General features: G+C 44.1%; 2 protein-coding genes and 1 long non-coding RNA gene across 3 annotated transcripts in view; 1 reads left to right on the top strand and 2 right to left on the bottom strand.

Annotated features, from left to right (window-relative positions):
• ZNF317 (zinc finger protein 317) overlaps positions 1 to 10,131 on the bottom strand; it is a 12,398-nt gene extending 2,267 nt beyond the window's left edge. Inside the window, exons 1-5 of the mRNA XM_029916232.1 lie at positions 9,944 to 10,131; positions 2,618 to 2,739; positions 2,015 to 2,151; positions 1,467 to 1,593; positions 915 to 1,023 (exon numbers count right to left, since the gene is read on the bottom strand). Coding sequence (XP_029772092.1) covers positions 915 to 1,023; positions 1,467 to 1,593; positions 2,015 to 2,151; positions 2,618 to 2,648 — 404 coding nt within the window. The 5' untranslated portion in view covers positions 2,649 to 2,739; positions 9,944 to 10,131. The remainder of the gene's footprint in view (positions 1 to 914; positions 1,024 to 1,466; positions 1,594 to 2,014; positions 2,152 to 2,617; positions 2,740 to 9,943) is intronic.
• Positions 10,132 to 10,257: 126 nt separating this feature from the next.
• On the top strand, positions 10,258 to 15,982 carry LOC115273250. The gene is made up of 3 exons (XR_003900756.1): positions 10,258 to 10,323; positions 13,479 to 13,572; positions 15,358 to 15,982. It is a non-coding gene; the product is annotated as an uncharacterized LOC115273250 (long non-coding RNA).
• Positions 15,983 to 18,328: 2,346 nt separating this feature from the next.
• Positions 18,329 to 19,270, bottom strand: LOC115273481 (olfactory receptor 7G3-like). The gene is given in 1 exon segment (XM_029916543.1): positions 18,329 to 19,270. A coding segment is annotated over 1 exon segment (939 nt). The 5' UTR covers positions 19,268 to 19,270.
• Between the last annotated feature and the right edge of the window lie 3,404 nt (positions 19,271 to 22,674).

Genomic DNA, 22,674 nt, shown 5'->3' with positions numbered 1-22,674 from the left:
CCCCCCCCCCCCCCCCCCCCGGTCACAGCAGCGTCATTTACAAGAGCTGAGGCCTGGAAGCAAGCTACGTGTCCTCTGACACATGAATAAAGAAAACGTGGTATAAACACACAGTGGAGATTACCCAGCCATAAAAAAAGAAGGAAACCTTCCCATTCAACCACAGAGATGGGCCAAGGGCATAGTGCTAAGACAAGGCAGACACACTGCATGGTTTTGCTTCTGTGTGGAATTTAAAATAAAAACAAAAACCCCCCCAATGGTGACTACACACATCTATACGGTGACCACACGCATGGTGACCGCGGTTAGTAAGACCGCATCGGACTGAGAGTTGCAAAGAGGGGAGCAGGGGCAGCTCAGTTGGTTAAATGTCCAACTCTTGACTTTGGCTCAGGTCACAGTCTCACGGTTTGTGGGATGCCAAGTCCACTTGGAATTCTCTCTCCTGCGTTCCTTCCCCACACCTCCCCCACTTGTTCTCGCTCGCTCTCTCTCAAAATAAATAAATAAACTTATAAATAAAGTTGTTAAGACAGTAAAACTTAAAAAAGTTCTCATCACAAGAAAAAAATGTCTTGTACCTTTGTGGTGACAAATGTAATCAGATTGACTGTGGTGATCACATACAAAACCTGAGTCACTACGTTGTACAGCTGAAACATAGTGTTATGTCAGTTATGGCTCAAGGATAAGTAAGTAAACGAGTAAGTGAAGAAGTCAGTCAGCAGGTAGATTAAAGGAAGAAAAAAGGAAGAAACACAGACCTACATACATAGGAGAGGACGGTGAGACCAAAGGACTTGTGAGAGAAGGGAGACGGAGCACTCTCAATTTCCCTGGGTGACACTTCCCCACGGACCTCCCTCCCTGGCGTCACTGAATAAAGCAGGTTACCAGAAGCACCCGGGTCTGCCGGACACTTACCGGGGGATGTGGCTCCGTGAAGTCCCCTCTCCTCTGTCCTCAGCTCCTCTTCTTGCTCCAAGTGGGAGATGAGGCTGGGTTTGCCCACCTGATACCCTACTCACGGGGAAAGACACAGGTTGGGGGAGGATCGTGCAGAGGGCAACCCCTTCCGTTAGGCTGGGGTCAATGTTTTGGTCTTCAGTGTTCTGAAGGTGGACAGGTCTGACTTAGGAGCAGCGAAATGGCGGTGCCAAATGTCTAAGAAACACAGTGAAAGGCCTTCAGAAAACACAAAGCCACAAAATACCCACACATTTTGCCCTTCATAAGAATGAAGATTGCTCAACTCAGAAACCTATGCCCAGGCTCAGACACACTTGACGACCTCCAAGGTCAAGGCAACGGACAGGTCTTGGCAACCATTGGCGGGCACCATGGGGGCGGGGGAGTCAGGGGGCTTGTTCACAGTTGTTCCAAATCCCCACAGTCCCCGGGCCACAGCAAGTACTTCCAACAAAAACACCCGCACACGAAAAGAGAAACGAGCCCAGCCTTACCCACGGAGGCCAGGTTGCTGTAGTTCTCCAACATCACATCTTTATACAGTTTCCTTTGGGAAGAGTCCAGCAAGGGCCATTCCTTTTCAGTGAAGTCCACGGCCACATCCTGGAAAGTCACTGACTCCTGAATCACCACACACATTTGGGGTCAGTAAGAAACCAGCCTATCCGTGTTCACAGAGAGATGGCTGAGGCTGGGCACGAGAGACTCCAAATCCAGGACGTTCAGACGGGGTTCTGGGGACTCTTCACTAGAAGGGGATCTCATCAATTCAAATGCAACATGGCTGACCTGGGGCCAAATCTCTCTCCACTCCTAGTCTGGCCTGAGCATTGTGAGCTGTATTATGAGAAACACCTGCTACGGAAGACACTTCCCGTTATGCCCCTGATACCAGGGCAGCCCTGCAACAGTCTCTAGCCTTCTCCTGTGCCCTGGTCAGGTGGTGATCAGCCTGGGTGAGGCCAAAAAGAACTCTAACAAGTGGTCCTGTGGCACCTAGAGAAGTGCCTCTCCCACCCCCAGGGGCCCAGAGATCTTATACCTGAGAACCCACACTGGTTGGCACAGGAGGCTCCAGGCCACGGCAAGCAAACAGGTCCACATCCTGGGGACAGGAATGGTCTCTGGAAAGAGGACTCTCTGACTCCCGGATATAGACAGGGTCCCGGGTGGTCGCAGCTGGCGAGGAGTGGACCCATCAGGATTAAAGCCTGCCTGACACGCACAGATCAGGAAACTGCCCCCACCCGCCCGTACGTGCGCTAGCTGTACGGTGTCCGTCCCCACCCCTCTCACACACACGGCCTTCCAGCCAGCCAGGGAGACCCTGCCCCACTTGGGAACAGGGGAAAAATTACTTACAAATAAAATACTTAATAGTAATGATAATATCAATAATAATAAATGACACAGGGTTACCCACTACCTGTCTTTCCTTACACACCAACCACGCACAATCCCTACTTCACCCAAACTCCCAGACACAGTCAGCTGGGGGGCTCCTGGGACTCTGCTCCCACCCCTTGTCAGCCTTCCCACCCTCCCTGGCAGGCTGCCCCCGGCTATGCACTCCCCCAGCTCCACGAAGGCCCGGGGCCACCTACACGTGGCCCGAGGGCCCTGGTTCACCGGCCCAGGAACTTACCGCACGTGGGAGACAGACCGAGAGCCGCCATGCTGTGCGAACGACAGTCGATGTGCCGGAACAGCGGGGCACTGGCGGCGGCGGCCTCCCTCTCGCGGTCACGGGACTCCTGGAGCAGGCATCTGAGGAGAAAATGAGCAGCAGGGCAGTCAAAGGCCTTCTGCCCCTCCGGCTCACGGGACAACTCTGACTTTGCTCTGCACCATCTCTTCTTTGGAGCAGCAGGTCCTGTCTGATCCTGGCCTTTGTCTTAACTCAGGTTGAGTCCGGGCAATGTGGGGAAGGTCCCTGATGAGCCTCAAAAACATTCAGATCCACTCTCCTGTGTAATCTCTTGCCAAGCACAACTCCGTCAGACTCCTTGACTTGCTAAACACTTGGGCTCCAGGCTTCCATTCTTCCTTTCAACTTCAAGGCTCACCATGGTTTAGGATGGTTCTAGTAGCCCCAGGGACGGCCCGCCTAGAACACGGGTTCCAACCTCCAAGGCCTTTTGGCCACTCGCTCCACACCGACACACACGCTGGCCACAGCCCAGGCCTTGTGATCACTGGAATCAGCTTCCCCCCGCAGGCAAGGATTCCGAAATCTCTCTGGACAAGCCCTCCTCCCCAACACTCTTCTCACACGAACTCTCTCACTTGAGAGAGAATTCCAGGCCACCCATGCGGTACCCACTTGCTCCCTGATAGCAACTTCCTCCTGTCACCGGCCCACCTCCACAGCCAGAAGTCATCATCACGATCTATCACTTCTACGACTCTCTGCCCATTATAATGCCCGCCGACCAGAAGACCAGCCTTGGGGCGATCCCAACCACTCACCTTCTCTCCGAAGGTAACCTGCAAGACCAGTCTGCACACAACCGGGGCCCATCAGCCTCAGCTACAAAACGAGTATTTATAATCAAGAAAGGCATACTAGGCAAGCGGACCTTCCTCTGGCCTAAAAACAGTGTACAAATTTCGCCAGTTTTTCCTGAACCAACGAAAGTCTCATCGTTATTCTTACTTTCGGCAAATAATCTTACTTTATTTTCACAGTAATCTCAAATAAAAAAATATACCTCAGCAAAGAACTAGAATATGAAACTAAAAAATGGGGGGCTATTTATGGCAGCATAAAATATAGAAAATAACCAGGATCAATTAAAAACTGTAAGACCTTGACAATAAAACTTGTGGAACACTGCTGGAAGAAATTAAAGATCTAAATAACCGGGCGGGAAAGTCCTTTTCAGAGACCTCAAGAGTCTTTACTAAGGTAGTGCTCATTCTCCCGAAGTTCACCTGCCAATACACAACACAGACCCTAAAAATCCCAGCAGGCTTTTTTTTCCCCCAGGAGTTGAAAAACCAAATCTAAAATGTGAACCAGGGGCGCCTGGGTGGCTCAGTTGGTTGAGCCTCCGGCTTCTGCTCAGGTCAGATCTCACGTTCGTGGGTTCGAGCCCCACGTCAGGCTCTGTGCTGACAGCTAGCTCAGAGCCTGGAGTCTGCTTCCGGTTCTGTGTCTCCCTCTCTCTCTGCCCCTCCTCCTCTCATGCTCGGTCTCTCTCTGTATCAAAAATAAATAAAAACATTTAAAAGAATTTAAAAAAAAGTGAACCAAAATGCAAAAGATCTAGAGGAGTGGGAACAATGTTAAGAAAGAAAAAACAAATGTGGAAGATTTGTACTACTAACTTCATCACGGTAAGAGATGGAATAAGTAACAAACAGGTCATTAGAAGAGAACAGAGTTAGAAACCAACCTATCTGTGTACAAATGATTTTCACTAAGAGAACAAAGCAATTCAGCAGGGAAAGCGGGTTTTTGTTTTTTTTTTTTTTAAATAAATGGTACTGAGAAGTTAAGCATCCCACTTTGGCTCAGGTCATGATTTCACGGTTCAGGAGTTAGAGCCTCATGTCGGGCTCTGTGCTGACAGTTCAGTGCCTGGAGCCTGCTTCAGATTCTGTGTCTCCCCCCGTCTCTCTCTGCCCCTCCCCTGCTTGTACTCTTTCTCTCCCTCAAAATGAATAAACATTTAAAAAAATTTAAAGGGGCGCCTGGGTGGCTTAGTCGGTTAAGCATCCAACTTCAGCTCAGGTCATGATCTCACAGTTCATGGGTTTGAGCCCTGCATCGGGCTCTGTGCGGACAGATCAGAGCTTGGAACCTGCTTCAGCTTCTGTGTCTCCATCTCTCTCTGCCCCTCCCCCACTCATACTCTGTCTCTGTCTCAAAAATAAATAAAAAACATTTTAAAAATTTAAAACACTTTTTTAATGAAAAGGCAATCTACCTAACAGAAAAAAATATTTGCAAATCATATATCTGATAAGGAGTTAGTATCCAAAATACATAAAAGAATCCTACAAGTGGGGCGCCCAGGTGGTTCAGTGGGTTAAGGGTCCAACTCTTTGATTGCAGCTCAGGTCATGATCTCATGATCCATGAGACTGAGCCTCATGTTGGGCTCTGCACTGACAGCACAGAGCCTGCCTGATTTCTCTCTCTCCCTCTCAAAATAAAGAAATAAACTTTAAAAGAAAAAAAAAAACGAACTCTAGCCATCTGCAGCATGGACTCACCTTGAGGGTGCTGCGCAAAGTGAAATAAATCAGACACAAAGAGTTAAACATCGTTCATTTTACTTCTGTGTGAAATCTTAAAAAACAAAACAAAACAGGTCATGGATACAGAGAACAGATGGTCTGAGGCAGAGGGTGGGTGAAATGGGTGAAAAGGGTCAAAAGGTACAAATTTCCAATCATAAAATGAGTAAGTCATAGAGATACAATGCACAGCATGGCGACGACAGTTCATATTTAAAAGTCGCTAGGGGGGCGCCTGGGTGGCTCAGTCGGTTAGGCCTCTGGCTTCGGCTCAGGTCAGATCTCACGTTCGTGGGTTCGAGCCCCGCGTCAGGTTCTGTGCTGACCGCTAGCTCAGAGCCTGGAGCCTGCTTCCAATTCTGTGTCTCCCTCTCTGCCCCTCCCCCTCTCATGCTCTGTCTCTCTCTGTATCAAAAATAAATAAAAAACATTTAAAAAAAAATTAAAAGTCGCTAGGGAAGGGCACAACACAGCGAATATAATCAAAGATGCTGTCACACACTGTATGGTGACGGATGGCGGCTACACTTGTGGAGGGCACAGCATAGGCTTTTACACCCAAAACTACTTAACGCTGTGTTAGTTATACTTTGAGGGGAAAAAAAGAAAGTAGCCAGGAGCATAGATCTTGAAAGTTCCCATCACAAGAAAAAGAACTGCAACTCTGTATGGTAATGATGTTAATTATAGACTTAGTGTGGTGTTCGTTTTACAATACACACAAATACCAAATCATTACACTGTACCCCTAAGGCATGTTATGTCGATTATACCTCAAAAAAAAAAAAAAAAAAAAAAAAAAAAAAGCCGGGCAATTATGAACAAAGGCTGCTATAAACCTTAAAGAAATGACCAGGCAAGCCACAGACTGGGAAAAAATACTAGGGGCGCCCGGGTGGCTCAGTCAGTTGTCAGACTTCAGCTCAGGTCGTGATCTTGTGGTTCATGAGTTCAAGCCCCACGTCAGGCTCTGTGCTGACAGCTCAGAGCCTGGAGCCTGTTTTGGTTTCTCTGTTCCCCTCTCTCTCTGCCCCTCCCATGCTAGCGCTCTGTCTCTTTCTCTCTCAAAAATAAATTAAAAATTTTTTAACTTAAAAACATAAAGGTATAGCAAGAATGGAAATAAAAACAAGATATACAGGGCACACCTTTTTTTCTTAAAGCTGGTTTAAATACATTAGTATGCCACAGAGAGGATTAAGGCAAAAAGGTTCATAGGAAAAACTGAGGTATTACATAATGAACATAGATATAATGCAAGAAAAAAATGCTCAATCACTCATGATCAGGGAAATACAAATCAAAACCACAATGAGAGACCACCTCTCACCTGTCAGAATGGCGAACATTAACAACTCAGACAACAGATGTTGGTGAGGATGAGGAGAGAGAGGATCTTTTTTGCACTGCTGGTGGGAATGCAAACTGGTGCAGCTACTCTGAAAAACAGTATGGAGGTTCTGGGGCGCCTGGGGGTCTCAGTTGGTTAAGCATCCAGCTTCGGCTCAGGTCATGATCTCACGGTTCATGGGTTCGAGCCCCGCGTCGGGCTCTGTGCTGACAGCTCAGAGCCTGGAGCCTACTTCTAATTCTGTATCTCCCTCTTTCTGACCCTTCCCTGCTCGTGCTGTCTCTCTCTGTCTCTCAAAAATAAACAAAAAACAGAAAAAAATATTAAAAAAAAGAAAAGAAAATAGTATGGATGTTCTTCAAAAATTAAAAATAGAACTACCATGTGACCCATAGTACTACTAGGTATTTATCCAAGGGACACAGGTGTGCTGTTTCGAAGGGGCACATGCACCCCAATGTTTATAGCAGCACTACCGACCCCAATAGCCAAAGTATGGAAAGAGCCCAAATGTCCATGGGTGGATGAATGGATAAAGAAAATGCATATATATATATGTGTGTGTGGGGGGGGGGTGTTATGTGTATACACACCCACACACACGCAATGGAGTATTACTCAGCAGTCAAAAACAATGAAATCTTGCCAATTGCAACTACACTGATGCAACTAGAGGGTATCATGCTAAGCGAAATTAGTCAGAGAAAGACAAATATCCTATGACTTCACTCATATGAGGGCTTTCAGATACAAAACAGATGAACATAAAAGAAGGGAAGCAAAAATAATATAAAATTAGGGAGGGGGACAAAACATTAAGAGACTCCTTAATATGGAGAACAAACAGAGGGTTACTGGAGGGTTTGTGGGAGAGGGGGTGGGCTAAATGGCTGCGGGGCATCAAGGAATCTACTCCTGAAATCACTGTTGCACTATATGATAACTAACTGGAATGTACATTTTTTTAAATAATGAAAATAAATTAATTAGAAAAAAGAGCCAGATGCTTATCTGACTGAACCAGCCATGTGTCCCCTCCCTTCATTATTAATAAAAGTAATCTATGAAAAACTTATAGTTATTAGTATACTTATGAAACATGGCATATTTCCCCCTAAAATCAGGAACAGGACAAAAATGTTCATATTCATCATTTCTATTCATCACTGTAAAGCAATTATCGGCAAAAAAAAAAAAAAAAGAAAGAAAAGTTTAGAAATCAAGTTAAGACGTTTGGGGTGCCTGGATGGCTCAGTCAGTTAAGTATCTAAGGTCATGATCTCAAGGTCATGAGTTGAAGCCCTGCATTTTAAAAGCCCAGCTACTTTAAAAACAAACAAAAAAAAAGGAGGGGCAGAGCTAATAAGACGGATTGTATACACAGAAAATCCAAACTAATCCACAAACTATTTGAGTAACAATTCAGGTAATAATTTAATTTATAAATGTCATTGGATAAAAAGATCAATGTACAAAAAGAAATTGCACCTCATGCTAGCTGAAAAATCAAAAAGGAAATAAATAAAAATATTTACAAAGTAAAACATACCACATATGTCCACTGACACATGAATGGATGAGGATGTGGTATGTATATACAATGGAGTATCACTTGGCAATCAAAAAGGGTGAAATCTTGCCATGTGCAACTATGTAGATGGAACTGGAGGGTATTATGCTAAGTGAAATTAGTCAGAGAAAGACAAATATCATGACTTCACTCATTTGAGGACTTTAAGATACACAACAGATGAACATAAGGAAAGGGAAGCAAAAATAATGTAAAAACAGGGAGGGAAACAAACAAAAGAGACTTAAATATAGAGAACAGAGGGTTGCTGGAGGGGTGGGTGGTGGGGGGATGGGCTAGATGGGTGAGGGGCATTAAGGAATCTACTCCTGAAATCCTTGGTACACTATATGCTAACTAATTTGGAAGTAAATTTAAAAAGACAAAACTGTACTTGGAGGGGTACCCGGGTAGCTCAGTGGTTAAGTGTCGGACTTTGGCTAAGGTCATAATCTCAGTTTGTGAGTTTGTGAGTGCCAGCCCTGCGTCAGCCTGACCGCCTGGAGTCTGCTTCAGATTCTGTGCCTCCCTCTCTCCCCCTGACTCACCCATGCTCACACCGGTCTCTTTCTCTCTCAAAAATATACAAACACTAAAAATTTTTTAATAAAAAAAGTATACTTGCATTAATGGAAAAACGAATGTCACTGAAAGTCCTTGAGTGTGAGTCCATTCACAAATAGTTACCATAGTTAGGAAATGCATTTTTGGAAAAAACATGTAAGCAATAAAATCCATAAAGGAAATCACGAGGAGAGAAGGGGGTGCAGGAAAGACCACACAGGTTCCAGATGTTTCATAATCTCCTTCTTGGGCTGGTATCTAGATTTGTTTCATTGCTGTCCTTTTTTTTTTTTTTTTTTTTTTTTTTAAATGTTTACTTATTCTTGAGAGAGAGAGACAAGGCATGAGCAAGGGAGGGGCAGAGTGAGAGAGGGCCACAAAATTTTAAACAGGCTCCAGACTCTGAGCTGTCAGAGTCCTGAGATCATGACCTGAGCCTAAGTCCCACCCTTAACTAAGCGACCCAGATGCCCCAGTGTCCTTTTAAGAGTGTGCATGTTTTCATACTTTTTTTTTTTTTTTTGCAAAGAGAGTGTGTGTTTTCATACTTTTTTTGGCATATGTTTCATATTCCAATTCAAAATATTTGAAAGGAAAAGGATAAATCGTGAGCACAAAATGGTAAAAATCAATGCAAAACAGCAATTACAATAAATATTAATGGACTCTCAAGTTAAATAACAGAATGCTGATGCAAAGGTGTTTTTTTTTTGAAGTGAACTTTTAAATCTAATTACAGGCTGTTCACACTAGTCAACTAAAATAAAAAGATAAGTGCACTGAAAAGCTTATATATAAGATTTAACATTCAGTACAAACGTTAATAGGAACCCAGTGTGCCTCTATTAATATTGGACAAAATGGACCGCAAAGAAAAAGGAAGGTATTAACCTCCTGTTCTCCCGTTCCGGACCACACCATAAAGTCCTGAATTCGCTTGGGCTAGGCTTCTCCCTCCCCACCCCAAGGGGTCTTATTTTTATTTATTTATTTAATTTTATTTTTTTAAACCAGATCAGCAGTGCCTTCTCCGTTGTCCTAAATACAGTGGTCCTAAATTTCAGTCCTCACGTATTGGCATCTCACACTGCTGATCACAGAGTCTAAAGTACACTCCTCACCTGGCTGCCAGGCTTTCCGGTCCCAGGTTTCTGTCCCCATTTACTCCTCCCTGCCTTATGGGCCTTTCGTGTCCTCGGAAGACCCAGGGTAAAGGGTTAAGTGAGGAAAGCGGGGCTTACAAGGCTGACGTTAGAACTGGGTGGAATGGAGGTCACGGAAGCTGCCGCTGAAGGAACGCCAAGTTCATACAACAGGTGCCGTCTGCAGCGGGGAGCGGAGAGCCCCCAACAGCTGGGAGGAAGCCGCGACGGACACCTCCTCTGCCCATGTGTATAGCCGCAATCGCCTCCCGAGAGCAATGGCTTCCGCTTCACTTCCGCCTTCTAAATCTCGCGGGACTTCACGAGCGGCCTCTAACTCGGAAGCGTGGGGGCAGAAAGGATTCTGGGAGATGTTGTTCTCTAGTTTCGACGGTTACGGCGGTCGTACCCAAGCGGAGTCTAAGGATCCACGTTTCCCAACTTCCAGTTGTTCCAGTGTCCCAAGACTCAGCTCTCAGGTTTCTTTTATTCTTATAATTATTCTCTCGGTAGTAGCAGTGAATCTCACCGTGTTAGTACTGTTTATACACTCAAGGCTCAAATTTCCACCCACAGCCCCACACCTCTACCCTGGATTCCAGATGGTATGAAACTAGGATATTTTATAGACATTTTAAAATGCCACAAATCAAACCCTTGACTTAACCCTTCAACCTCAAATAATAGCAACTCCATCTTTCCATTTGTCCACTGTAAATCTTGGCAACACCCTCAACCGTCCACCAGGGAATGTTCCATTATACCTTGATCGTCACCCCAGAGCCTGATCACTTTGTAAAAAAAAAAAAAACACAAAGGTTTTCCTTGTTTCCCAGTCAAGAGGTAGTGGCCTGGCTTGGAAAAGTCCATATTAGCGTTTCGTGTCCCTCTTTTATACCTGAGCCAGAAAGTTAGGACACCCAGCTGGCAAGGGAGGGCGTTTATCCGGGCAAAATGAGCAGGAGGAGTGCAAGAGCAGTCCATGCCTGCCTCTTAGCTGAGCCCTAATCCCAACTCCACCAAAGCAGACAAATTAAGTATATTGCCTACAGTCTGTCCCTTCTGTGTAAATGAGCTGACTTCTAAATTGTGAGACGCAAATGGGAAAAGTAAGTAACTCTGATTATTGTTGTATAGGGTCAAGAAGGGCACAGAACAAGCCCACTTGCAGAGAGGCAAGCAAAGATGGAAAGATCTGGGGCAGTTTGGGGCCAAGACTGAAGGAACTCCAGAGAGTTTCCAGAGAGGGTAAAGGGTCATATCTTAAAGATCTGGAGGGGCGTGTGGGTGGCTCAGTCGGTTGAGGATCTGTCTTTGGTTCAGGTCACTATCTCATAGTCTGTTAATTAATGATCTCATCATAGTCTGAGTTTGAGCCTGCATCAGGCTCTGTGCTGACAGCTCAGAGTCTGGAGCCTGCTTCAGATTCTGTGTCTCCCTCTCTCTCTGCCCCTCCCCTGCTCATGCTCTGTCTCTCTCTGTCTCAAAAATAAATAAACATTAAAAAGAAAAAAAAAACCTTAAAAGAAAAAAAAAAAGATCTGGAGCCAGAGCCAGCACAGAGGAGGAAAAAAGGAAAGAGATTCAGTTAGGATTTAGGCAGGACCTGGGGGCATAAAACCAGAAACTGGTTATTTAAAATCAGGAAACAATGCAGGGTCAGGATCAGTTTGTCTAATCAGTGCTGAATCCCATAAACTCACAAGAACTAATTGATGGAATGAAGGGGAAAAATATCACTCACCTAACTCTTCAAAATTAAGAGTATGACGATTCTGCAATATTCCCTCCCAGAGAGAAGTATTGTTAAGGAAAATAGCACCCAGAAGGTTGAAAAAACTTCACACACCTTGTGTTTCTATAAAAAGATAGGATTATTGTAGGAAGATAAAATATTATATTAACCTGGAGCACCAAGGTAGTTCAGTTGGTTGTGTGACCGACTCTTGATTTTGGCTCAGATCATAATCTCCCAATTCCTGAGTTTGAGCCCCTCATTGCTTTGGAGTCTCTCTCTCCCTCTCTCTCTTAAAATAAATAAACTTTAGGGGCGCCTGGGTGGCTCAGTCGGTTAAGCCCCTGACCGGCTCAGGTCAGATCTCACGTTCGTGGGTTCGAGCCCCGCGTCAGGCTCTGTGCTGACAGCTAGCTCAGTCTGGAGCCTGCTTCCGGTTCTGTGTCTCCTTCTCTCTCTGCCCCTCCTACCCTCATGCTCTGTCTCTCTCTGTATCAAAAATAAATAAAACATTAGAAAAAATTTAAATAAATAAATAAATAAACTTTAAAAATATTTTATGTTAACCTTAAAAATGAAATAGTTATTTTAGCAGCAAAAAAAAAAAAAAGGGAGGTGGAGGGGATTTATTTGGGAATAGCAGAGAATTGCAATCCTGGACAAATAAGCTAAGGAGTCCACAGATCAAAGGGGAGAATGCTCTTTGATAAAGGAAAACAGGAAGTTGGGAAGGTTGTCATAAACAAAAAATCCATGAGGATAAACTGGTATTTTGAAGTATCGTGGCTTTTCATTGGCTGAGTGGTGATGGTCTCTCATTGGCTGGGCTGTTGACAGGAGAGGAGAAAACCTTTTACCTTCTTGCAGGGATAGTAAAGTGGGATTAACGGGCAAGGTACCTCCCTTCTTGTCTAGTCTGCAACTGACAAACGATGGTTAGGGCTGACAGTACCCTCTTGCCCCCCACCTTCCAGATTCCATTCAAAACGAAGTCTCCTCTTGTTAATTTCCACAATTGATGAGTTAATTCTGGTTAACCCGCCTCCCCCCCCCCACAGCCTGGGTAAATGGCTTTTAGGCAGTTATTCACACTGCCTCGTGAAGCTGGAAAGACATAGTTAAAGTGGACTTTTATTTATTTTTAAAATCATTTGTTGAAGTATAACAATCATTCAGAAAGTTTGTGACTAAATTTTATTTATTTATTTATTTACTTAGTTATTTAGAGTGTGCCCATGTGAGCCAGGGAGGGGGAGGGGGAGAGAGAGAATCTTAAGCAGGCCTCCACGCTCAGCACAGAGCCACAACCCTGGGATCATGACCGGAGCCAAAATCAAGAGTCAGAAGCTTAACAGACTGAGCCACCCAGGCACCCCTGTAAACAAATATTGAAACTGAACGCATCTATGCACAAATCATAAAAATGTCCACGAAGGGTACATGCCTTTGCAATTGCTACCCAGGTTTTTTAAAAAGAAAATTACCAGAAACCCAGAAGCCTTTCATGATTCTTGTCACTACAACCCCTTATCCTCCAAGAAAAATCCTGTGATGAATTCTTGTAATATCTGATAGGGTTCAGAATACACCTGACCTAAAGTATGGCCCCTTTGCATATTGAATATGTTAAGGTGAAGGAATTTGAGAAACAGCAGGCTCAGGGAGGACTCTCTGACCTTCCCCTGAATCAGATCTTAAGATGCTCAAGTGATAGATGTTCTTTCTATATCAGAGGAAGGAATATCCTTATCTCTGAAAATGGATGCAGCGAGGAGTCCAAACGACCCTAGCATAAAAACGCCTAGGTTAACTTATTTGTGTTTTCATTTCCTTATGAAGGCTCCGGTGTCAAAAAATCCAATACGTTTGCATGTTTTCTTAATCTGCCTTTTGTTACAGAGCTCCGTCCAAGAACCTAGAAAGGTAGAAGGGAAGATTTTTTTCTTCTACTCTTCACATCGTAGAAGAGTTTTGCCTGTTTTTTGAACTTTATGTAAGTCAAGTTAAATTTCTTTGGGTTGAGCTAAGAGTAAAAACCTGACCAAGGCAAGAGAGCAGCGCCACCTGGTGTGTGATGCCAATGACTGCAGTGGGACAAGGACCAAATTTTCAGTAAAGACGGGTCCATGCTCGTACTATACACAAAAATCAAAATCATTGTAGAACGAGTGCCGAAATAAAAGAGATAAAAGAAAAAAATATAAAGAAAAATATGACCGGCACTTGGAATAGGCAGATGCTTCTTTTATTAAAAGTTTGTTTGTTTATTTTGACAGAGAGAGATGTGTGGAAGGGGCAGAGAGAGGGAGACAGAGAATCCCAAGCAGGCTTCACACTGTCAGCACAGAGCCCGATGTGGGACTCGCACTCACAAACTATGAGATCATGACGTGAGCCGATGTTGGATGCTTACCCGAGCCATTCAGGTGCCCCGATAGATAGTTCTTAAATAGGAGGCAAAGAAAGAAAGATTTGATAAACTGGAACACATTAAAATTAAGAACTGATTTAAAAAATTAAGACATCACCAATAGTTAAAAAGCAACCCAGGAAGTGGAAGAAAAACATATATCTACAAAGGAATTCATAGTCAGGCTATATAAAGAACTTTTAAAATTAACAACAAAAAGGCAACTCAATTTAAAAATAGGCAAAAAAAAAAAAAATCTGGACACATCACAAAACAGGATGTCCCAATGGCCAATAAACATAGGGAAAGGTCCTCGGCTTTGTTAGGGAAATGCTAATTAGATGACCACACTGAGACACCACTACTTACTCAACAGAATGGCTATAATAAGACTGGAAATATTAAGTGTTAGTGATGATAGGGAAGAAACAGAACTCATGTTGCTGATGGGAGGGCCCTTTGGCACAGTCACGTTGGAAAATGGGATGTACTTCAGCTGCACATAAGCATATCCTATAACCCAGAAGTTCCACTCCTCAGCAAAAGACAAGTGCAAATATATTCGCAGCAGCATTGTTATTGGTAGCCAAAAATTGGAAACTATACAAGCACCGATTAACAGTAGAATGAACAAACTGTAACCATATTCACAAACCAAGAATGGACAAAATGCCACTGTCTGTAACATTCTAGATGAATAGCACAAACATAATGCGTTAAGTAAAAAAGCCACGTGATGCCTGGGTGGCTCAGTCTTTTGAGTGTCCCTCTTGATTTCGGCTCAGGTCATAATCTCGTGGTTCGTGGGATCAAGCCCCATGTCAGACTCTACCACCAGCGTGGAACCTGCTTGGGGCTTTTCTCTCTCTCTTCCACTCTCTTCTGCCCTTCCTTTGCTTTCACTCTTTCTCTTGAAATAAATAAATAAACTTAAAAAAAAGAAAGAAAGAAAGCAATCAAGCCAGACACAGATGAGGACATAATGTATGCCACTGATGCACAAACTTCAAAACAAACAAAATAATCTGTGCCGTTAGACATCAGATGGTCACTACCCAGGGGGCAGGGAGACCTTGATTGCCAGGGACACAGAGAGCTTCCTTGATGCTGGTAGAATTCTATTTCTTGATCTGAATGGATACTGATAACCTGAGTGTGACCAGTTTGTGAAAGCTCATCCAGTTATATACTGTAGTTCACTGAATGTATATTATTGTTCACTAAAAAATTATAACCTAACTCAAGCTCGGTCCTTAGGTCCTATAGTTTCTTCATCTCAGAAAGTGGCATCTCTTCACAAACAATTCAAGTTGAAAAACTTTTGAGTCCTTCTTGACTTCTTTCTTTCTCTCACACCCCTTATCTCAGCAAATATCCATGGTCTACTTAAAGCATATATCCAGAATCAGCCCAGTTCTCACCATCTACACTACTATCCTCTTGGTCCACACCTCCTTCAACTCCGCCGGACTGTTGTGATGACTCCTGTCTGGTCTCCATGCTTCTGCTCATATCCGCATTGAACCCAACCGCCAGAGCAATCCTTTGGAAGCCTAAATTGGAACATGCTGGTCCTCTGCTCAAATCTCTCTGTTGGCTTCTTACTGATGTTGAGTATTTTCCATTTGCTACTCTAACCCATACTCTACCCTGGCCTGCTGCCCAGGAAGGCTGATCTGTTTAGACTGCATCAAGAGATTTCTTTGCCCTCTGGTCTCCCATTGGGTTGGGCCTATGGGAAGCAGTAATAAGTTATCAGAGGAAGAAAGAGTGAGGTTTGAGTATTTATGCCCCCATCTCCCTCCCTATAGGTCACCACGGGATGACTGCCCCCCTCAGATCTACTCCTGTAATGCACCCTTCTCTTCATCCACTACCCCTTGTAATTTCTCTAAACCCCACCCATACCTTTGTAAATATTGCCTTCTTAAGCTCTATTCAAGTTATTCTAAATTCAGTGTATCATCTGAATGAATAAAAGGTACCAAAATGACCTCAAGAAAGAGGCTTTCATATAGGACTCTGAGGTTGGGTTGGTTACATATTGAGGAGCTCATTGATGACCTCTTTGTGAGGGAGAATGGGGCATGGATGACACATGGCAGATGGTGGTGTCATGACTACCCAAGTGCTCATTCATGGCAGCATTGGACAAAGCACAGTTGGAAGTACTGGGGATGACGTGGTCTAGCACCCGCTTCATTTGCTGTGACCGTACTGATTATGGACTTTATGGAGTCTCCTGCTTTTTACGACATCCCTAGAGAGAGACAGAGGTGAAGGGAGAGACAAAAAGCTGCAAATATACAGTGGAGACCACGCAGAGAAAGTTAGAGATCCTGGGGGAAAAAACGGGAATTTGGAGGGTGTGTGTCTGGCCCTGTCACAGGTAAGCAGTGGGGTCACCAGTGAGTCTTATTCCAGCCACAGTGGGGAAGGAAGTAAGCAGTTTCTGGAACTCAAAAGGGTAGGAGGTGGGGAGGGGGCTAACTCTCCTGGCTTTGTGGCAGCACAGGTAAAATTGAAATTGTCATTCTCCTTTACATGCTGATTTTCGAACCACAGATATAAATGACTAGTTTATTCTAAGTCCTCTTACCTGTCTTCAGTTAATTAACTGTTTTTTGAGCAGTGGTTCTCAATGAAGAAGGATTGGATGTCAAGACAGTCTGGGCTGGTGCCACTGGCATTAGTGGTGGAACCTAGTTAATCATCTGCCAACGGGCAGGACCCTCCCACAACAGAGGAACCTTGGGTCCAGAGGTGGTTAGTGCTGAGGCAAAGAGCAGGGGGTTTGGGTTCAAAAATTGCTACGTGTCTCTGCTTTGAGACCCAGGCTTTACACGCTGGGCAATCATGTCTGAAAACCTAAACTTCTGAGATGCAAAAATCAAAAAGGCTTTGAGGATCTCAAAGTGAATCTTGATTTTCTCTCAGAGTGATTGATCCTTATTCATCTGTTGGTTAACTAATATTTGAAACAGTAGCTCAGACCTGTAGGATTCTTATATGGAGTTTGTCAAATTTTAGTTATAAAAACTCAGAAGCAAGGGCCTCAGATTTTAGCTGAGATCCAAAAAGGGCAGGAAGCAAACTTTTTCTGTGATGGGCCATCCAGTAAATATTTTAGGTTTTGTGGGTCTAAAGAAAATCTCACTTCCCCCTGTGCGTCCCCTTTAAGCTCACACCACACTCAAAACTACTTCTGGTATTTCTGGCCTCCGTGTGTGTGTGTGTGTGTGTGTGTGTGTGTGTGTGTGTCCCAGACAAAATGATTCTCACATTTTCTGGAGATAGCATCAGATCCCACAGGCTAAGGGTTTAGTCTCACAAACCGCCCCATCCCACTTCAGATACCAATTGCAATCCAGATTGTCACCTCTGCTCTGGCTGACCGGCCATAAATCAGAGGTTCCCTTGGCCTCCTCCTCTTTTCAATTAATTTGTTAGAGCAGCTCACGGAATTCAGGAAAACTGGTTACTTATCACATTACTGCTTTTTTACAAAGGATATTAAATGATAGGAATGAAAAGCTAGATGAAGAGATATGTAGGGCGTGGTCTAGAAGTATCCTGAACACAGGAGCTGGTGTTCCTGTGGAGTTTGAGGTGTTTCTCCTTCTTGGAACGGGGATATGTTCTTATTCGCCAACCCAGATGTGGAACCCTGTCTTTTTTTTTTTTTTATGGTGGTTTTATTACGTAGATTTGATCGATTAGATCATTGGTCATTGGTGATTGGTTCAACCTGCAACACCAGAGGTTGGGAGTTGGGGCTGAAATTTCCTTCCAATCACCGCTTTGTCTTACTGGCAACCCTCCCTGAAGCTATGACGGAGCCACTCCTTAGCATAGAGGATACTCTGATCACTCAGGGGCATCCAAGGAGTTCTGTGCCAGGAACCAGACAAAGACCAAATATTTTTTCATAGAGACAAAAGCTAGCCTTCCATTTATACAAATATTCTCCCCATGCCACTCTCAGCACACAGCACACACCCCAGAAAATAAGTTCTTCTGCTTAAAAAGATTGTTCCCTTCAGAGAGCTAGCTTGGTATAGAAATTTAGCTTCAAACCTAAGATAGCATCAGTTTAATAACAGGGTATGTAATATTAATTACATTTTGTAGGTGAATTTAACTCAAAGTGAGTTAATGAATGACAGGTGCTGAAACCCAGGATGGTAGGACTTAGTACAAAGCTATTGGACTTGACTTGAAAGTCACAATAAACCACTTTGCTAGAATTGAATTTGGGAAGAATCAGGATTTCTAGCATACCCAGAATTTCATTTCCTTTCACTCATTCTAAAGCCTACATGCAAGTCAGATGACAGAATCATGAAAACGAAGACGTTCCAGAGATGAGTTTTCTCAAGGCTCCCTTGATGCCCCTGTTCCTCAGGCTGTAGATAAAGGGGTTCATCATGGGGGTGACCACCGTGTACATCACTGAAGCCACTGCCCTCTTCCTGGAAGAGAGGGAAGATGCAGAACTAAGGTAGACTCCAATACACGTCCCATAGAATAAGCAAACGACAGACAGGTGAGACCCACAGGTGGAAAAAGCTTTGAACTTTCCACCAGTTGATGGGATTCTCAGGATGGAGGAGACAATTCGAGTGTAAGAGAAAATTATCCCTGAGAGGGGACCTACAGCCAACAGGCTGGTCATTAAATACACCAGGACGTCATTGATAAGAGTATCAGAACAGGCAAGTTTGAGGATCTGAGCAAGCTCACAGAACAAGTGGGGAATTCTCAAGTCTGTGCAGAAAGACAGATGAATCACCATCAGACTGTGGAGCAGGGCGTTCATAATGCTAACGAGCAAGGAGAGAAGAATCAGCAGGCCACAGAGGCGAGGGTTCATGATGACTGTGTAAGACGGAGGGTGGCAGATGGCCACATAGCGGTCTTAAGCCATCACACTTAGTAGAAAATTGTCCATACATATAAAAACCATGAAAAAATATACTTGAGCGAGGCAGCCTGCGTAGGTGATGGACTTGCTCTGAGTTTGGATGCTCACCAGCATCTTGGGGACTACAGTGGACGTGAAGGCAATGTCAACCAAGGACAGGTGGGAGAGGAAGAAGTACATGGGGGTGTGGAGGTGGGAGTCAGACCCGACGGCCAGGATGATGAGCAGGTTCCCCAGGACGGTGACCAGGTACATGGACAGGAAGAGCCCGAAGAGGAGGGGCTGCAGTTCTGGATCCTCCAAGAGACCCAGGAGGAGGAATTCTGGTCCTTCTGTCTGGTTTTCTGATTCCATGTTGTTGAGGTGTCTGCTGAGTTAGGGACAGGAGTTAGTTACAATGAAGCAAACTCACAGACCTCACTTGCTTGAGAGACATCTTTTATTTATGCTTTAAATTCAGTAATATTTAAACAATTCTTCCCATCAGGTTCCTCTATTCCTTCCTTCCTTCACCAAGTAAATAGAGTGACTTCTATATATCACCCATTTTTCTAATGCTGAAATTAAGAAGAAGGGGTGCCTGGGTGGCTCACTCAGTTAAGCTTCTGACTCTTGATCTGAGCTCAGGTCTTGATCTCAGGGTTGTGAGTTCAAGCCCCACATTAAAAAAAAAAAAAAAATCTTAAGAGGCGCCTGGGTGTCTCAGTCAGTTAAACGTCAGCTCTTGTTTTGACTCCGGTCATGATCTCGCGGTTGGTGGGTTCCAGCCCCGCATCAGGCTCTGCACAGTGTGGAGCCTGCTTGGGATTCTCTTTTTCTTCCTCTCTCTCTCTCTGCCCCTCCCCCATGTGCTCTCTCTCTCTCACTTTCTCTCTCTCAAAATAAATACATTCAAATAATTTAAAAAGTAAAATGAAAAATGAAAACAAATTGTGTTGTATATTCTGGGGGAACTGTTATGTGTACATGTCATTTTAAAATCTAGCATTAGGGGCACTTGGGTGGCTCAGTCAGTTAAGTGTCTGACTTCAGCTGAGGTCATGATCTCATGCTCGGGGGTTCAAGCCCCGCATCAGGTTCTATGCCTCTCTCCCAAAGAAAAAAAAGTGAATAATTCTAGGAGCTAGTGTGCAAATGTATCATTTTCTGCTTTAATCAAAACCAAACCATCTCAGGATGTGAGCTTGGAAGGATACATATTCATAACAGAAGTGGAGGGAGCATGGAATGAATGCATGGAGTCGTGAGAGAGCAAAGGAGGTGAGTGAGCGTTTTCCCTCTGCCCTCACGGCCTAAGTTGGGGAGAGGACTGTGGAACCAGCCCATGCTACCAGCCAGGGCATTTGGCAGAATTGCAATCCACAGGATGGCTAAGGGAGCAAGGGTAGGAGGACATTAGTCAATTCATGAAAGAGAGAAGTTGAGCAAAGTTCAAGGGACATTTATGTCCTTCAAATGAATAGGATGCTATATGCATTAAACAAGAAAGAAGGGGCACCTGGGTGGCTCAGTCAGTCGAGCATCCGACTTCAACTCAGGTCATGGTCTCATGGTTTGTGAGTTTGAGCCCCATGTGGGGCTCTCTGCTGTCAGCACTGAGCCAGCTTCAGATCCTCTGTCCCCCCCCTTTCTCTGCCCCCCCTCATTCACACACAGTCTCTCTAAAATAAATACACTTTAAAAAGAAAAGGTCTTGGGGTGCCTGGGTGGCTCAGTCGGATGAATGTCCGGCTTGAGCTCAGGTCATGATCTCACGGTTCGTGGGCTCAAGCCCCACATCGGGCTCTGAGCTGACAGCTCAGAGCCTGGAGCCTGCTTCAGATTCTGTATCTCCCTCTCTCTCTGATCCTCCCCTGCTCGCGCTGTCTCTGTCTCTCAAAAATACATAAAAAACATTTTAAAAAAAGGTCTCAATGTTACAGACATACTCTAGAAATATTGGCTGTACTTATTGCTGTTGCTATTATTTTTATTAATAACAGTATGGTGGTTGTACTAGTCTTTATACTTGATCTTAGCCAAAAGGCCAAGGAATAGTGTCGTAGTCTTTATGGAGGAGAAAATACTCAGCTTGGTTTAGGATGTTCCCCTTCCCCTTGATTTCCTGATACACAGGCTGTTACCTTTTTCAATAGTCATGATTGCAGAAACATGAATGGAGGCTATACATTTGGAAAATTTTTAAACGCATGAAAGAATCTTTATCATTCTTCTCTGTTAAAATGTTGAGGGGTTTCACACACACAAAATATTAAAAATAGAATTGCCATAGGTTTCAGCAATTCCTTATCTGAGTCTATACTCAAAAAAATTGAAGTTGGGGTCTCAAAGAGATGTTTGCACACCCATGCTCATCACATCATTATTCACAATAGTCGAAAGGTGCAAACAACCCAAGTATCCATTGACAGATGAATGGATAAACATAAGATGGCCCATCCGGACAACGGCATGTGAATTATTATTCAGGCTTGGATAGGAAAAAAATTCTGACAACTGCTACGACATGAGACCATTATGTTAAGTGAAATAAGCACGTCTCAAAAAGATGAACACTGTTTGATTCTACTTCTATGAGGTCCCACAGGAGTCACATTCATAGAGACAGAAAGTAGAATGATGGGCGATGGGGCGATAGACAGCATGAAGGGGGCAGAGTTTCCGGTTTGCAAGTTAGAAAAATTTCCGGGAATGGATGGTGGGAGTGGCTGCACGACAGTGTGGATGCGCTTCGACCACCGAACTGGACACTGGAAAATGGTTAAAATGGTACATTTCATATCATGTATATTTCATTATGATTTAGAAATTATTTAATTCATAAAAATGTTGAAGAAACTTCCTGATTTGCAGGAGCAGATGGACGAAATAGGTAAAAGGGAGTAAGAAGTACAAACGTCCAGTTATGAAAGTACTTGTCATGAGGATGAAAAGTACAGCAAGGTGCCTGGGCGGCTCAGTCTGTTAAGTGACCGGCTTTGGCTCAGGTCATGATCTCATGGTTCAGGCCCTGCGTCGGGCTCTGTGCTGACAGCTAGCTCAGAGCTTGGAGCCTGTCTTTGGATTCTGTGTCTCCCTCTCTCTCTGACCCTAGCCTGCTCGTGCTCTGTCTCTCTCTCTCTCTCTCTCTCTCTCTCTCTCCCTCTCTCTCTCTCTCTCTCTCTCAAAAATAAATAAAACATTAAAAATAATTTTAAAAAAGTACAGCAAAGGGAACATAGTCAATAATATTTTAACAACTTTAAACTACACTTATCATGGTGAGCATTGTTTTAATGTGTATAATTGTCAAAGCACTTTCTCGTACACCTGAAACCAATATAGTATTGTATGTCAACTATACTTCATCTTAAAAAAAAACCCACAGACCTCTATGTTCTACCCCAAAATTTCCAGTTGAGCAGGTCCAGTATTTGGATTTCTAACAAATTCCCAGCTGATGCTGATATAGCTGGGTGGAAGAGATCACGTTTTGAAAGCCATTGTAGAATTTTCTAAAGTAGGGTGTAGAATGAGCCCATCTGGATTCAGATCCTGTACAAAGCCAAGGAAGGAAATCCATGAACACGCTTGAGCTTTTGTTTGTTATCTGGGTAATGGGAATGAGGACGTAGTGTCCACACTCCAGGAATGCACATCAAAAGGAAAAAATAACGCACACAGCAGAGTGTACTCACTGTTTACATTATTGATCGGCATCACTGGAATTTGAGATCCTGACCTGATTTCCTCCCCTTGAGTGGCGTGTGTAGGGGGAAAGG

The sequence above is a fragment of the Suricata suricatta genome, chromosome 12 (genome assembly GCF_006229205.1).
Source record: "Suricata suricatta isolate VVHF042 chromosome 12, meerkat_22Aug2017_6uvM2_HiC, whole genome shotgun sequence".
In the NCBI taxonomy this organism is placed as follows: Eukaryota; Metazoa; Chordata; class Mammalia; order Carnivora; family Herpestidae; genus Suricata; species Suricata suricatta.
This window is presented reverse-complemented; position numbering and strand designations above follow the sequence as displayed.